General features: G+C 39.5%; 1 protein-coding gene across 9 annotated transcripts in view; it reads left to right on the forward strand.

Moving 5' to 3' along the window:
- Nucleotides 1-451: 451 nt before the first annotated feature.
- Nucleotides 452-17,799, forward strand: part of HECTD1 (HECT domain E3 ubiquitin protein ligase 1) — a 62,016-nt gene continuing 44,668 nt past the window's right edge. For 8 of the 9 annotated variants that reach the window (XM_068192977.1, XM_068192982.1, XM_068192978.1 and 5 more), the window contains exons 1-2: nucleotides 453-606; nucleotides 2,635-2,907. In XM_068192977.1, the coding sequence (XP_068049078.1) occupies nucleotides 2,768-2,907 (140 nt within the window). In that variant the 5' untranslated portion in view covers nucleotides 453-606; nucleotides 2,635-2,767. Of the gene's footprint in view, nucleotides 607-2,634; nucleotides 2,908-17,799 lie in introns of all 9 variants that reach the window. The other variant, XM_068192983.1, reaches the window with a different exon arrangement.

The following is a 17,799-nucleotide window of genomic DNA, read 5'->3' on the forward strand; positions in this document are numbered from 1 at the left end:
CTTCAAACTCACTGCTCGGTAAGAGCAAACGAAAACCTTCTCTCGCTAAGACCCAGCACTGCGACGCTCAAATCCGCTCACCAGATCCCTTTTAATGGAGGTGTTGGAGGGGCATCAAAGCTTTTTCGAGTGGCCCCTGGAAATATAAGCCCTGCCATAAAGGTAAAGAATATTATATTTAAGTAAACAACCAGAATATGGCAAGAAATAAAATGACCTGTAAACTGTTAAAAAAAAAAGCCCCACGCAGCCAGGGGAAGGCCACCTGAGCCGGGGAGGGCCCTCCGCCGGGCCGCCCGCACCGGGGGCTCTCCGGGCCCTGGCTCGCCGCTCCGCGGCGGCGGCGCGGGGCGGAGCGTGCCCGCGGGAGCGGCCCCTTCTCCGCGGAGGCTCCCGCAGCGCCCCCAGCGGCCGCTCGGCCGCCTCAGCTCCGCCCCGAGCGCCGTTCCTGCCGCGCCCGCCCACCCCGCAGCGGGCGGAGCGCCATGGATGCCGCTGGCCGCCGCCTGCCGCGGGGCTCGGGCTGCCGCCGCCGCGCCGCTGCTCCGGTCTCGGCGTGGCGCTGAGGAGGGCTCGGCTCCGGCGAGGAGGCTGCGGGAGGCTGAGGTGAGCGGCGGGGGTGGCGCGGGGCCTCTCCGGCCCGGGCTGGGAGACGACGCCTTTCCCGAGCAGCCAGGCCGGGTCACCCTGCGCGGCCTGCGGCTCGCCGGGAACTCGAGCGTCGCTGCCCGGGCCTGTCGGGCCGGGAGGGAGCGGGCCGGAGCTGCGGACGGGGGGAGGCGGCGGGTGCCAGAAAGTCCGTGCGAGGAGCCGGGGACAGAGCGGGGCCGCGCTGCCGGGGAGCCCCTCGCGCCACCGGGTGCCCCGTGCGGGGGCGGCGAGGAGGTGGAGGCGGTGCCTCCCCTGCCCCGGGCGGCGCCGTGTGGGGAAGGGGCCCAAAGCGCCGCGCGGGCCCGGGGCCGCCTGGTGTGTGCGAGCAGGCCCGGGCGGCGCGGGAGGAGTTGGGCTGCGGCCTGGCCCCTGCTCTGGGGCGGCTCGCCCGCGGCTCCCGGCCGCTCGCCTCGCTCCGCGTTCTGCGCGCTGGTTCTGTGCGGCCCGTCTGGGATAGGAGAACAGCAGGTGCCCGTGTTGAACTTACCCCACTTTCGCTGTCTCTTAATTTTCTTGTTTCTGTCGCTATCACTCATTTCTCCGCTCCCGGAAATAACGATTTAGTCGTGTTAAGGAGAGGTAGAGCACTTATAATACGATCCCACTTTTACTGTCTGAAAGTAGTTTTATGTAGGATCAGAGCAGGAAATGCAGTCTGTAGACATCTTGGAGAAGTATAGGCAGTGTTTAAAACACAGAAAATCAGTTTACTAATAATTAATTACTTTTTAGAGTAAGATAATATCAAATATATAACTGGTAAGCAGTAGTTGAGTGATCTGTAATATTATGGCTCTAAATTGTATAAAATCCTATCTGTTGTACTTCTGTAACATCTTTGAGTTTGAAGCTTTTGTGAAAGAGCTGATTCAGTGTGTGTTTCTTCATATAATACTAATTTCTGATTCCCTTTTGTAGACATGCCCTTGATGGGGTTATTTTTTAACTATTAACTCATTAGCAGCAAGTAAACAAGTAGGCAGACTTTGTCCAGATCAAGCTTCTTCCTCCCACATCACCTCCCCCCTGTTTGTGGGGCCACTGTCCAGCATTTCATATTTACCTATGAGTTTGATAAACTAGTTCTTCTTCTCTAAGCTGTGTTTTGAAAGAGTGTTATTTTTCTTGTATGTCTAATTTGGAGAGATTGATTTGTAACCCATTAGGTTTTATATGAAAATAGCCACGTTTGCTGTGTTTTTAGGCAAGGGAGGTGAATTTGACTGTTTGTTGAACACAAAGTTTAGGCAAGGGGACTTTTTTGGTCTTCAGCTTGCATGTACAACTATGGCATTGGGCCAACAAATTATGTTGTTTTCCTTATATGTATGTGAATTATTTGAATTATTCACTGGATTTTTTTGAAAGCTATGAATTAATTTTTTTTCCCCGAAAAGTCCCCAAATAACCCAACAAACCCCTGACTCTTGAAAATGGAAGTGGTTTTTAAGTTATCTTTTTTTATCCTTTGACATAAAAAGCCTGTTTTCATTATGTTTGAATCCTGTTTTGAAAGATGAAGGATTCGAACCTTTAAAAGGTTTCCAAAGATTCTGAAAGTCTGTAATTATGTATCTCAGTTTTTTATTTTATGGATTTCTATTTAAAATGTGAAATTCATTATCTTTGAATATTTTCATGAGGAGATAATCCATCTCTCATAAAGCTGAACACTTTTTAATAAAGTGATATTAAGGGAGGGGAATCAGTAAGGCATAACTTTCTTTCTCTTAGCTTTAAGAATACACAAAAGGGTTAAGCACAATTTTTCTAGCTTTAATTTTGAGTTATCCTCAAAACAGAACAAACTCTTTACTATTTACTTGCTTATAAAGCTTGAAAAAACCCTATTTGCTGATAAAATATGTGAAAATTTCATTAATTTTCTTCCAAACATCTGCTATACATTTTAGAGAGGAGCAAATACAGAGAGTTCAATGACAAGGTTGTGATGATGATTACTTTTTTACTTTTTCTTGCTAGGTGAAAACTGCAAAAGTGTGAGGCTGACTGAAGAGAGAAATTAATTGTGCTGAAGTTAGTCTGGCTTCTACAATTAAAGGATATTTTTGGTACTTTTTAATTGAAGTGGAGGTGGCTTTTTTTTTATAAAAACATGGCAGATGTGGATCCAGACACGTTGCTGGAATGGCTGCAGATGGGGCAGGGGGATGAAAGGGATATGCAGCTGATAGCACTGGAACAGCTCTGCATGCTGCTTCTGATGTCAGACAACGTGGATCGCTGTTTTGAAACGTAAGTAGTTCTGGCTTTTGTTTATGGAATGTTATTTTCCCCTTTCTGCAGCTGAGTGTAATATTTAACATTCCTAGAAGCTTTCAGCCTCAAAAATGTTTTTACAAACTGAACTTCAGTTTAGATCACTGAAATCAAGTGTTTCTGTTGATGTCGTGTGAAGTACCCTTGTCTGATTAAAAAGGTAGCGTTATTTGGGTGATACATGGTGCCTGATCTGACACAGGAGCTGATTGAAACTCTTAATACATTTCTTTAAATTAAATTATGTGGATTTTTGTGTGTGTGGTGGGGGGGGTGTGTTGGTTTTTCTTTTGTTCGTTTCTTTTTTTCTTTTGGAGTTGGTTGTTTTTTTTGTTTTGTTTTTTTTTGTTTTGTTTTTTTTTTTTTGTGTGTGTATTTTATTTTGGTAGAGAAAGACTTTTTTTGCACTAGGATTATAATGATCACCTAGATATACTTAAGCATCTGTACTCTCGCAGTACTTTTATCAAGGGATATAGTAGCTTTTTTTGAGTTCTGTAAATCCAAGCAAAAATCACAAACAATAACCACTGTTGACACAAAAATTTTGCCCCTTCTTTGGAGCACGTTGCTCTTCATACCACCCTTCTCAACTGCCTTTGTACATGTCATATAGCACAGTCCCTGCACTCAATCCTTTTTATATTTCTCACAGCACAAAATGCTGATATAATCACTTCTGTTACTTGAATGTTGCTGTGCTTGTGCCACACTACTTCCTGTGAGAGCCTACCACTAGTCTGGAAGAGGTAGCAGAAGTGTAAGCAATCACAACTTTTGCTTTTTTGGTTGGTTTCTTCAGTTTTGATTTTCATGCTCTTGCCTCTCTTCCTTCCCATGGTTTTGTTCATTGCTCTCACTTTCTTTTCCTAATAAAATGTGGCAAGTGTTTTTCAGATACATCCTGCTTTTTAGGAGTATGGATTTAGAAGCATTTGAGAAGGTAGCTGTCTGTTACACTCTTTAGTTTTGTAGCTCTGAAGGAAACAGTTTTCGGACTTATCTCTTAGAAGCTGTTCTCATGACTATTTATTACAGAAATGTAAAATTCATACACCTCTAATTTTGGATTGTAGTAGTTGCAGAGCATTAAGCACAATTTTTTACAGTGCTTTAGAAGTTGAAGCTGCCAGTTCTTTGCCTTGGTGAGCTTACAGGTAAAATTTTGACTTGAAGAGCCTTACTGTAGTGAGATCCATTCAACTTCCCTGTCTATCCTCACACTACTGATACTGGCGTAGCCTCAGAATTCACCATTGTAGAAAAAACCTTGGTAGTTAAGAAGGAATTTTTCTGATTAATCTGGGTGAACTGCCTGCTTCAGGTTATTCTGTTCTATACTGTAGAACAGGTGTAGAATTAGGCATAAGCATTTTTAAGGTTATCTTCTGGGTATTTGAGAGTCAGGAATGAAATGTCAGCTTCAAAAAATACAAACCGGTTGTGGGTTTTATGCATCTTATTTAGAACAGACTTTTATTTCAATATAAATGAATTAAGTAGTCCAAATGCTTCTTTTTTTTTCTTAAAGTGTATATAATGAATGCTCTTCTCTTATTGCCCTGTTGTGGTTTTAAAATCATTTATGTCTGAAAGAATAAATATTTAAAATGTCATTTGGCATTTTAATTTTTCTTTTGAGTGTTGGTATAGTTTAATTTTACTGGTCTTGTAAGTTTTCTTGAAAAATAAGAGAATGAAATGTAAATAGGGGAAGAAGTTACCAAAGCTCTGCCTGTTGAAGTGATTTTGCAATAATGTTGAAACTGCTACTTTTTATTGGCTCTGTGAATATACTGAAGTATATGCTCTGGTACCATGGTATCTAGTGAACTGACATGGTAGATCATTACCTTCTTCCCATTTATCACCCACCTTTTTTATTCCTCCCAACCATACTCTTGTTCGTGCCACTGTCAGGGCTTACTGGACTCCTCTAATTCGCTGCAAGCGCAAGCTGCTCTTTGAACCTGCTGAAGAAGGTTGTTAGTTTTCTGCTGTTACAGTGAGTTACAGCATATAGGGAAGTGTCTTAAGAGCACTGGAGGTGGAACTGCATAACTGGAAATATGGGAGAAGCAGAGAAAGGTATACAGTCTTCAGGGGAGAACTTCTCAGTGATTGTCTCATGGGTGCCTGCATTTCAAGATGACTTTATTTTGGAACTCTGTAAGAAACAGATGATATCTTGAAAAGTATTTTTAAAATCTTTCCAAATGACAGTTCAAGTGGCCAAAATTGTCATGTGCTGAGAGGGTATAACTAAAATAATAATGGATAATATTTTATAGTTCCTGTGTGCTGAGAGGCTATAAATAAATTAATAATGGATAATATTTTATAGTTTCTTTTCAGCTTGTTTTTTAAAGGAATTGCTTCTTGCTGAAATAGAAGGTTTACTGTGTGATAGAAGGGCTGCTAAACTCTCTTTTTTCAGGAACAAATCTTGAAAATATTTTTAGTGCATACCTGATCTAGAATATGGATGTGTTTTTCTGTTGGTAAGAAAACCAGCCTCTAGACTTGACAATTTTTTTTTTCTTCTACTAAGTAAGAGCAGCATTTCCAAGTTTTTGGATGCTGTGCACATGTTTTTTAAAGATCTTGGAATTTTTAATTTTAGTTATACGTTGACAAAACTTTAAAGAAAATTTTTCATCTATGAAACTCAGCAACTTCGAGATGGACTTTTAAAACAGTTTCTTGGAGATTGAAATGGGTTGTTTGTCACAGCTTAGAGTAACTTTAAATATTAAGTATTACTCCACTTTTATGTAAGAAATTATTTGCTTTTGTGATGTAAGCTAAGAAAAAGCCCATCGTTTTAGTGAAGTACATCTGGTGATTGAAAGCTGTGTATGGTGAGGACTGGCAAAACTGTGAAACCAGACCACATTAGAAGTATTGACATGAATACTGTGCACCATCTCGAAAGCCACAACACAGTTTCCATGCTGCTTTCTTAGGGAGTTAAGGGCAATACACAATCTTACTTAGCAAAGAAAGCAGAAAGTTGAATGGAAAAAGAAAATATTGAAATGTTGGATTCAGAATCTTGCACTTAATTTTTGTAAGGTTACTTGCAGACATGTTCTGAAGAAGATGATATATGATAAAAGTAATGATAAAAGTAGTAATTTCCTTTTGTACAAGAGTAGTGGATATTGAAATTGGTGTTTCAGTTCAGCTCCAAACTGGAAGCAGGCACACGTGCAGGGTGGTGTATTTCATAATGTTCTTGCACAGTTCTAGCAGCATCACAGCAGATTTTGGGATATGCAGCTGATTAACAGATAGTGCTGCCAAATAATTGAAGTTTCTTTAGTTCTTCCCAGATTTACATATTACATCCAATTAAATTATTTTGGAAGTTACTCATATGTTAACATTACAAAAATCAGTGGCATATTCATCTTCGGGTGATAATGAGTCACAGACACTGCTAGTCACTTGGCATGAAGAATGGCTAACATTTTACCAGCAACAAAAGCCACTAACTTGAACTACAGAAACTTAATGAATGAGGAGAAATGGTTCTGTTAAGGAGTTTAGTTGGAGTAAAACAGCAAAACTGTTGTGATTATAAGTGTTCCTCCCAAATTGTAGTTAAACTGTGTGCTATTAAATCCACTTGAACAGGAGCTTAAAGAATCCATTTAATATAAACTTAATTGAAATTATGGGCTTTTTTTGTCTTTTAAATTAAATTACCTGTAACATTTTAAATATATGTAGAGGCTCTTAGTTGCAATCTCACATTATTAATGTAGCTCTTTTCTGCATAGATGTTTCAATTTTTAATGTTTTCACCTCATGTGATTGTTTCACTTTTTTGGTGAAATAAAATTAGAACTCTTCTGGTCTAGCTTCTGTTGCTGTCTGTCAGAGTAAAAGTACTTAGCAATTAAATACAATGAAAATTTGTAGATTAAGGCACTGGTATAACAAAGTAAGACCTGCTTAAAACCTTTTTTTTACACAGCAGATTAAATAGGCCTTATTAATGCCCAGAAGGAGAACACATCTTCCTGTTTGGCTCTTCTGTAAGTTACCTCTGTATATTTGACATTAACAGATTTGGTAAGCAAAAAATTATCAGGAGTTACCAGCTCATTTGACAAATACAAAGAAATTGTACAAAGGGTCATATGTTAGGGCTCTAATGTGTAAAATAGAAATCCTTTCCATTTATTTTTTAGATCAAATATGTTTACTTTAATTCACACTGAACCTTTTTCTTTTCAAAGTATCTATTCACTAGGGAAGAAGTGTATATCTTTATATTGTATTTGCTAGCAAGTATGAGAAGAAATTCTAGTGGACCAAAGACTGCTGATGTGAGCTAGTGAGACTGTTAATGTGGAACAGTTTAGCTTTACCTCTACCTGCTTAAAACTGCATTCTCCTGTCTTTATCAGGATTGCAAAACTCCAGTAAATCAAAATTAGATATATAGACAAGAAAAATTTTCCTTTGGAGATAGAGATAGAAATCCAAAGTGCTGGTTTTCAGGAATATATTTACAATCTGGGCTGCCTTTACAAAGCATCTTTGTAATTCAGACAGTAAAGTGCACTTTAACAGATCTGACAATTATGGAAAAACTAAGAGACTGAGAGAGCAGCTCTGTTGGTATCAAGGTGGTTTCATGTTTTGTGTCCTACAGATATGCTCATTTTGTTATTTTAAGGAAAAAATAAAGTCAGATATTTGTTACACTTTTGTGCTGGAGTGCAGCAGTGAGTAAATTAGAATAAGTATTGCTGTCAACATTAGACTACAGTTTTCATTATTTTAAACCATGCAAAACGTATGTCCTTAGTGAATTATTGGTTTGCACTAACGCAGACATCTCTCCCAAGTGAAATTTTTTAACCTTTATAGTGGCATGTCTCATGTGATTCCTACTAAGCTTTTTTCTTTTAATGAAGGCAGAGGGTAGGGCAGCAGTAAAATACCAGCACTGGAGTAATTTACTCTGTGGCCTCCAATATAGTGGGATCCTCAGCATCCTATAGAGTGGTTTTCTGAGATGGAAATAGGGGCGTGCTCTGTATTTTTCAGGGAGCAATCTTGTTACAACGTGATGTTTAGAATTATTCCTGATTTTTAGGGCTGTTTTGTTGTTGGTTTTGGTCTTCTCTCTTTTTCAATTACAAGAATTTTAAAATACTAATGTCTTTCTGGTTACTGTTTGTAAAATGGGAATTGTGGCCTCATTGTGGACACTGGTATTGTGGAGATTAATTAACCTTGTCTAGTTATTTTGAGAATCTTAATGATTGCAAAGGTCAGAAGGGAAGATTAAGTCTAAATCTACATCCTCTCTTCTGTCATGGCCCTTATATTTTATATGGTTATTATTGGATTGAACATTTATTTCATACAAGCATAATGTGTAGTAATGCTTCTGAGAGGGCATCTTAACTATTTTTACCCTCTCTTTTGCTATTAAATCTGCTGCCTAAATTGTCTTTGTTGTTGAAATTTACTTGCTCTTTTCCATAAGAATTGGCCAGTCTGATGAATTCTATAGACTGCAGTCAGTTTACCTTTTCCTTTATAGATTCAAAGCCAGTAGTGTTCTTACTGTAAATGTACCTGCACACAAGGATTTCATCAGCTCTTGATCTTCCTCCCTTTCTCTAGTTGTTCAGTTTACGAGTTCTTCAGAAATACTTTCCAGTGTTGCCTTCATCCATGCTGTTTATAGTAGTGCCTTTGACTTGCTGTTAACAGTTAAACATGCCAAGTTGAATTAGATGTTTCCAAAACTTTGTACAGAAAGTGTGGTTTTAGTTATCTGTCTTCAGAGTTGCTTTCAAGGATATGAGTGCTTGCAGCTTAGGTATGGCTTGATGTATTACCTAGACTAAGATCTGTAACTTGGCATTTGTGTGTGTTAAAACACATTTTGTTTAAATGAGCCTGTGCCTCTGGGTATTCCAAACAACTCATCACAATGTCACTATTTACTAGTCTGGCATTTAATATTGTTTTCCTAATGATATCGTCAAGTATTCTTTATTTTGTTCAGAAATTTCTGTGTGAGATTAAACTGAAGTGATTCTTGCAAGTACTGTGCAAAAGATGGGTGCAGGATGTTAAGGCACCAGGTTAATGACCTTTTGAAAGTGTCAGCTCCTAACACATTGGATGAGACCAATAAAAGATGTTACAGGAATGTCATATTACGGGCTTCCTTTCTTGCATGACTAGTGGTCAAGTGATTTTTAATATTGGCCTCTTAAGAAGTATAGATAGCACAGATGTTAAGTAGATTGCTAATAGGGAAGTTTTCTTGTGTAAGTCAGCTCTTTTTTTGAGCACCTGGGAATCCAAAAGAAGCTAGTGGTTATATGTGCATATTTAGGCACACATACAAAATCATACTTTTTGTTTAAATTGCTTATTTCCTTTTGAAATGTTGACAGATGTAATATGTATTCAAAGCATTATCTGTTTGCACAGTTGAGGTTGCTACTAGTAGAAATCATAAGCAGAAAGACCTGTAGTTTCACATTCTTTAATTTATTCAACTGTTGTGGACTAAGAGTCTGTAAAATATTTACAAAATGCTTGTAATGAGATTGGAGAACAAACATGTGGAATTATTATGGTGAGATATGGCATAGCTGTTATAAGATGCTGAAAAATGCAAAAGGCAGCCTAACATGTCCTTTATAAATTCAGGAATAAAACAAATGGTAATTATTTAGAAATACAGAAATTACCTGTCCTGTGGAAGCTGTTTCCTCATATAGATTTTTCTTATTTTTCATTTTACACAACTGATATTTATTGAATGTGTAGTTGAATACTAAATGTCCATTACTAAGTGTCTTCATGTCTAATAATGAACTCTCAGAAGAGGTTTCAGCTCTGTAATTTATTTAGCTAAAAGAAAGTTTGAAAGTTGTTTTTAAATGCCAAATTCTCGTTCTAAATTAATTTCTTGTAATTTTTAATAAAGTGGAGTTTCTACTGGAATGAATACAGGATGGAATTTTTAATTCTCCAGTTGAATTTTATTGGCCTGGGCAGTGATTGCAATTAAGAGTAGGGATTCAGAGTTGTGCAAGTTTTAATGTTTTGTAATTCTGGAAGAAGTTCCTAAATTGCCAGTTAATTTTTTGCCTTTTCCATGTACATTTAAAATACAGTATGGTTATGTCTAAAGTCTTATACATGAGTGGTGTTTTCTGGACTTCATTTGTATTCTAACAGTGTTATATGAAACCAGTGCAAAATGTGTTTTGGTAATGAATCCAGAAGAATACATACAGGCAGTGTAAGTGTGTTGGTTCTCTTGTGGATGGTTTGGATTACTCTGCTGTTGGTTTTGGTTCGTATGTGAAAACAGAACAGTCTTCCAGAGAAAGAACAATGAAGGGAAAGTCTGAGATCTCTTCCGATACAAAGAATTGCAGAAAGGAAAAACAATGATTAATCAAAAATGGGTTGAAACTACTTTTGCTTTAAGAAAAATCAATTGTACAGGATATTCTTGAAAGTTTCAAAGTTGTGTGATGTGTTGTTGTAAATGTTTATCTGGTATATTTTTCTTCAAAAACTGTTACTAATGAGAGTGAACGTCAGTATTTCAGTTTTTATTTAAAATTATTATATACTAAGTAGTGTAGACACATATAATTCCTTATTTCCCCACTTTTAACTGGTCTCAGCAGATGGTATGCATTAAAGATCCAGCTATTGCTGGCAGGCAGCTGAGCTTGGTTTTCTGCCACAAGTCACATGTCTTGGACCAGGCAGCTTCGCTGAAGGCTTTGTCACATGCCAGGGGCTCCGCATCAACTGAATCCAGTGGTTACTTTGGAATTGAGTAACACACCCTAATGCTAGCAGTAGTTGTTAACTGTTTTTGGGATGAACTGAACTGCTTTTTTTTCTTCTTTAAGTTTTTTTTAAGCATGGCAGTAGTGTAGTCTTCGCTATTATTGTTTCTGTTTTAGGTAAGGATTTTAAGTGCATTTAAATATGAAATGTAATTACAGAAATGAGTTTACAGTGCCTATTTTTACTTCCTTGGTATCTTTTTACATTGGCAAGCTGTAAAATCAGCTGAGTCACTTCATTAGAGTTGAAGGGATTAGCACTGGCAGGAGCTTACTGCTGTAGCTATTTAAGAATTTTGTATCCATATGGATATTTCTGTTCCTAAAGAGGTGGGTGTGTGTGTAAATGTTCAGAAGTGTGTCAGCATAAGGAGTTATGCTGATTATAGTGCTGTAAATTCTGTAGTAATATAATTATACTGACAAATTTTCTTAGCCTTTCCTGACATCAAGATGATTATGATATTTAGAAAATATTTTTAGATCAAGTATATTTTTGCAGAATGCATATTAAAGAATTTATGTATTACACGCTTTGCGACCTAATAATTCATTTTAACACTGAAAGTATGACTATATTTATTTAAATATTAATTATACAGAGTCAGCACTTTTTAATGTGGTTTATTTCTGTCAGTACAGGAAACAGAGAATGCTCTAGTACTCCAATCTTAATAGACCATAGTATAGATGGGAAATATTGGTAAGGAATATTACCTATTTTGGACAAACATGTCTTTCAGCAAGATCTTTGCAACATGGTGGGTGGAAAACTTGGAGGATAGTAGCTAACAGTAACTAACCTCCTCTCCTGGAGGTACAGGAATGAAGTTGGGTGGACATTGAGAGCTGCAAGACTTAAAGTAATTAGCAAGAGTTCTAGTGTGGGTTGTAGAGTAACCTCATTAACTTGAAGTCGGTCTTTCACTAAAGAGTAACACAGAGTGGCCTCATTAATTCACTAAGTAGTCCCTAATCACTCTTCTAAAATACACATTTGAAGCACTTTAGGAAGTGCCCAATGTGGTATTAATACAGCTCCCTAGAAATAAAAATCTAAAAATGTTTTCCTTTTATTTTCATGTTTATTAGAAGAAGGGCCTACATAGAAACCTGAACTTCGGAGGTACCTATTTGCCATTATTTTCTGGTTTGAAAGAATAAACACTATTAAAGAATAGCTTTTCCTGTATTAAAGAAAACTCGCCATCTTTTTGCCAGTTTCACTGCAAATAGGTAATTGTGAACAGTGATTCTTCACCTACAACTTTAGGACTTTTTCTGTCATAGTTTCTTTTTTTTTCCTGAGATTTTCTGAGTTATATTACTTTTAGTTAATATATGGTCTGGATAAAAGCAACATGTGAACCTGGTTTTGATACTGGGATGGTTTAGAAATTATGCGCTTAGCTTTTTTTTTTTTCCTTGATGGGTGTTGATGCTTGCAATAATGGCAGGTTTATTGGTGTATTTTTCTCTTGGAAATCAAAAGCATCATTTGTCAGTAGATGGAAATGTACTAAAAACTGACCATTGGTTGCTCTCCTGTCACATCAGTTCATTCAGTGCTGTAGCTTTGATCTCAGTTTCCCTTATGTCCCAGGAAGTTTTGACTGCCTTGTTTTTCTCATGTAGACTGTTTTCTAAAGATGAGTCCAATGTTCAGCCTATGTCTGTGTTATGGACACTCCTGGAATGCTTTGTTTTACTACCTGTCAAAATACATTTTAATTCTGAGCATAGCCTTAGTTGGAACAGAAATAAGGTCTATATTACTAGAGGGCCCTAATATTCCTCAGCCAATATTTGAAGCGGTTTTAGGTCCTTTTGTTCTGTTTTGGCCTGCCTAAGAAAGCCAGTAAGGATTTACCTTGGAATTATGGTGTAATAGTGATGCATACATAACATGATTTGTCTGATTCACTCTTTGGTTCCTGCTGGTGTTGTTGACTGTATTTGCTTACTTGGTGCTTCATTAAAGAGGGGCTGGTCCTGAGAAGATGCTGTCTTTGGCCTGTTTGCTAGAATTGCTTCTAGGTAAGCAGAGGATTTCTCTTCTCTCTACTGCCTTTGCTTATGCTTTAGTGCCTTTGCTTGGAATTGGATTGAGTGAAGACTTAAAGGCTACTCTGAAAACCCATTTTTACAGTTTTTAGGTATAAAGACCGTCCACTGAATAAAAGCAATACTTTCCCTTCTCTTTTTATTGGTCAAATGCCTGCACAGAGAAATTCCTAGTGGAGCTGCCTCAACAAAAGGGAGAGGTGTACTTTGGGGATTTGCTATATGGTTCTGATGGTGTTGTACCTTATCTCTCATTGTGGGGCTTGTGTTCCCCCACCTACCCCGGTTAGTTCTTTCTCTGGCACTATTCACACAGGCACATTGTTCTCCCTGAGACATTGTAGAGCTGATGCTTGTGGTTTCAAGCACAGGAGACTCATGCTATCGCTCAGTGCAGATTTGAGGATTAATGGGTGATCACTATAAAGCTGACCTGTGTCCTTTTGTTTGTATGCAGTTATTGATAGAGAACATCATAAAGCATAAAGATTGAAGTCCTTCTAAATAACAGCTAGGCAATTTTATGCTGTTTAGCATTGTTTAGCCACCTGTTTGAGAAGATCATGGCTGGAGCACCAGGGATGTGTTCATATATCCTTCTTGCCTGCTATCACAGGCTGAACCATTGATTAAGACTGTGTGTGAATGACAGAACTGGTACTTCTAGTCTCTTGCTTTCAGGAACTTTGCACACTGGTAAGGCCTGAGGGAACTTCAACGAGCCAAAAGAATCTGAATTTATCTGTATGGTTTGTGTGTGGTTATTAGTGTAATCTGCAGATCTCCAGAGGAGACTCCACAACCTTTCTGTTTGTAATTGCCAAGTCAATCTCCATGAAAAGTCATTGCAGTCCCAAGTTAGTAGAAAAAGAAAATTTTGAAAAGGAAATATTGAACCCATCTATGAAGGTGGAAAGGAGGACCCTGGAAACTACTGCCCAGTCAGCCTCACCTCTGTGCCTGGGAAGGTCATGGTACAGATCCTGCTAGAAGCTGTACTAAGGCACATGGAGGACAGGGAGGTGATTTGGGACAGCCAGCATGGCTTCACCCAGGGCAAACCCTGCCTGACCAGCCCTGTGGCCTTCTGTGATGGCGTGACTCTGTCAGTGGACAGGGGAAGGGCTACAGATGTCATTTATCTGGACTTCTGTAAAGCCTTTGACAGGCTTCCTCCTAACATCATTCTTTCTAAATTGGAGAGAGAAGGATTTGCTGTGTGGACTGTTAGATTAGAAATTGGTTCAATGGTCACATCCAGAGGGTAGTGGTCAATAGCTCAGAGTCATGATGGACATCAGTGACAAGTGGTGTCCCTCAGTAATCTGTTTTGGGACCAGTGTTATTTAATATCATAGACATAGACATAGATAATGACATAGACAAAGAAATTGAGTGCACCCTCAACAAGTTTGCAGATGACACCGAGCTGAGTGGTGTGCGATTGACACACCTGAAGGGTTGTTGAGAAGTGTGCACATGGGATTCTCATGAGTTTTAAAAAGACCGGGTGCTGGTGCTGCACTTGGATTGGGGCAACCCCCTGGTATCAGCACAGGCTGGGGATGAACAGATGGACTTGGGGATGAGGCTAAGGGGCTGGACGTGACCCAGCCATGGGCACTCCCAGCCCAGAGAGCCAAACGTGTCCTGGGCTGCATCCAAAGCAGTGTGGGCAGCAGGGCCAGGGAGGGGATTCTGCCCCTCTGCTCTGCTCTGGTGAGAGCCCACCTGCAGGGCTGCATCAGCTCTGGGGTGCCAGCACAGGAAGGACATGGAGTGAGTCCAGAGTAGGGCCATGAAGATTAGAGGGATGGAGCACCTCTCCTATGAGGAAGGGCTGAGAAAATTGAGATTGTTCAGCCTGGAAAAGAGAAGGCTTTGGGCTGACCTAATTATGGCCTTCTAGTAGCTGAAAGGTGCCTACAAGAAAGCTGGAGAGGGACTTCTTACAAGAACATGTGGTGACAGGACAAGGTTACTGTAGTGGGTTGACCCTGGCTGGATGCCAGGCACCCAGCAAAGCCACTCTGTTATTCCTCTCTGCAATTGGAGAGGAGATAGAGAATATGATGTAGGGTTCATGGTTGAGATAAGGTGTGGGAGAGAGATCACTCATTAAATTCTGTCTTAGGAAAACCAAAGTTGAATTGGGGATATTAACTGAATTTATTACTAACGAAATCAAAGCAGGATAATGAGAAGTAAAATAAATCTTAAAAACACCTTCTCCCCTACCCTTTCTTCCTTCCCGATCTCTACTTCCTCCCCCACCATTAGTCAAGGGAGATGAGGAGTGGGGGTTACAGTCAGTCCATCATTCATTGTTCCTGCTGCTGCTCAGGAAGAGGAATCATTCCTCTGCTCCAGTGGGGGGGGGGTTCCTCCCATAGGTGATATTCCTCCAGGAACTTCTCCAACGTGAGTCCATGCCATGGGCAAGAGTTCTCCACAAACTGCTGCAATGTGGGTCACTCTTCCATGGGGTGCAGTCTTTCAGGCACAGCCTGCTCCAGCATGGGTTTTCTCTGGGTTGTCAACCTTCTCTTGGGCATCCATCTGCTTGGATCTGCTTGGGTCCATCTGCTTGGGTCTCCTCCATGGGCTGCAGGCAGATTTCTGCATCCCCGTGGTTCTCCATGGGCTGCAGGGGAATCTCAGCTCTAGCACTTCCTGCCCCTTCTGCACCTTGGTGTCTGCAGAGCTGTTCCTTTCATCTGTGGATGTAACATACCTTTTTTTGTCTTAAATATGTTAGCACAGAGGTGCTGCCACCATTCCGGATTGACTCAGCCTTGGTGAGCAGCAGGTCCATCCTGGAGCCACCTTGCATTGGCTCTGCAGGACATGGGAGATTCTGGCAGCTTCTCACAGAAGTCACCCTTGTAGCTCCCTCTGCTACCAAAACCTGGTCACACAAACCCAATATTGTTGCCCAGAGAAGCTGTGGATGCCCCATCCTTGGAAGTGTTCAAGGCAAGGTTGGGTGGAGCTCTGAGCAATCTGGTCTAGTGAGAGGTGTCCCTGCCCATTAGGTCCCTCTCAACCCAGGCCATTCTATGATTCTGTGATGAAGCCTGGTTTTCTTATGGGGAGACTGGAAATCACTCCTCTAAGTCAGAAAAAAAAGGTACTGACAGCAAGTGGAGATTGTTCTGTACCTGCTGATTGAAAAAGTGGTCTCTGATGAGTGTAGCTAGAGGTTCTGGCAAAAAGGTCCTTTTAAAACACCCTGAATCCTTACGTTTGGGCTAGAGAGCTGTGCTTTTATAGGGACAGCATTGCTGATACTGTGCACTGGCATTTGTGTGCTGACAAAGAATTCAGTATAAGTGATATGCTCTTACTAACTTAGTATTTTACTGTGTCTTCTTGGTAGTTGGCTCTGGTGGATAGGTGATGGAATTTTAATTCTTTAATTTCATTAAAAAAAGTACAGCTGAGTTTCTTTTGTGTTATGCTTCTTTGTAAGCTGCTATATCATAGAAAAAATATAGGTTTTAGATTTCCTAAGTATGGCTTTTAACTTTCTGCAGCTGTGTGGCCATCTAAGAAAAATGGTGTACTACTCTTGCTAGTATTAAAATAGACAGTGGAGCTCACTACCTTCCACTTGGTAATATGTGTGTGGGTTTGGTTTGTTTGGGACATTTTAAGATTTGTCTTTATTGGATTTTTTTTTCTTGCTTCATAGTTTGAAGAACCTTGTTCATAGCAGTGTTTTAGTGTTCTGCCTGGTGTTGCATAAAGTTTAGTATAAAAGATCCAACACCAAAACCCTTGAATACATTGTCCACTTTAAATTTTATGTACTGAAATGCTTCTTGTGTCATCGTATGGTGGTCATCTAATAATGAGTACAAATTTCAGACCTTTTTTCCTGCCAGTGGATAATGTCTAAAATGCAAAGTTACTGTATAAACCCTTCTTAAAGATGTAGAGTTAAATAACATATTTCTTAAGAACAACAGACACTATAGGCTGGATAGGCCAATATAAGCTGGCCTATGTGGTTGAGCTTTATTCAACCTTTATTAAGCTTCACTTATTAATTTGTCATTAAATATTGTTTGGTAATGTATTTATTTGTCAGGCAGCATTATTCGTTACTTCACAAAGCATGGTAAGATATTGAAGGAAACTATTAGCATTTTACTATCCCAGGATTTGGTGTCTTTTTGTGAGTCATTGCATACCAGATGGGATACTGAATGACATTTCAGTCTTCAGAATGATTCATCAACAAGTAGTTCACCTGCCTTCCAGACTAAAAAACATGTTGTTATTCTTTCTTTTTTGGATTTAGAAAAGTTAAGCCATCTTTTTCAAAACCAAAGCCCTACTTGAAGGAAAAGTTGCAGAAGGAATATTTGCTTCCTGTAGATTTAGTCTGGTCTCTTACATGTAGGGTTGAAGTCTCCAGCTATTTTGACTACTGTTACAGCATATATCCCCTTCACTTAATTCCCCACCATCACTTTACAAGTGTTTTACTACCGTGGTGAGCCATCATCATTCGCTAAGTTTTGCTAAATATGCTGCTGGAAGATAAATCGACTTAAAATATAGCTCCATGTCTTAGAACTTTTGATCTAAATCAGTCTTACCCACAGCTGTTCTAATAATGAAAAGTATTATTTCAGTTTATATTCTGTAATGTCAGAGCAATATAAGGAGGACCATTGCAGCTTGCTTTTTTTTTGTATTGAGGTTTTGGGGATATTCTTCACCATTCTTGCATATGGAAATGAGGCTAACAATAAACAGGAGAGCCAGAGGCTACTGAGACATGGATATGGAGAGAAAATGCAATAGGCACAAGCTACTTTAATTAAATATGTTCTCAGTGTGATTAAGGGGAAATAATGAGGCAGGGGGTCAGGGAGGAGACTGAAATAGGATAAAAAAACAAGGGAAATAACATAGGGAAGAAGGACCACTCTAAATC

The sequence above is a fragment of the Anomalospiza imberbis genome, chromosome 6, assembly GCF_031753505.1.
Source record: "Anomalospiza imberbis isolate Cuckoo-Finch-1a 21T00152 chromosome 6, ASM3175350v1, whole genome shotgun sequence".
NCBI lineage: Eukaryota > Metazoa > Chordata > Aves > Passeriformes > Viduidae > Anomalospiza > Anomalospiza imberbis.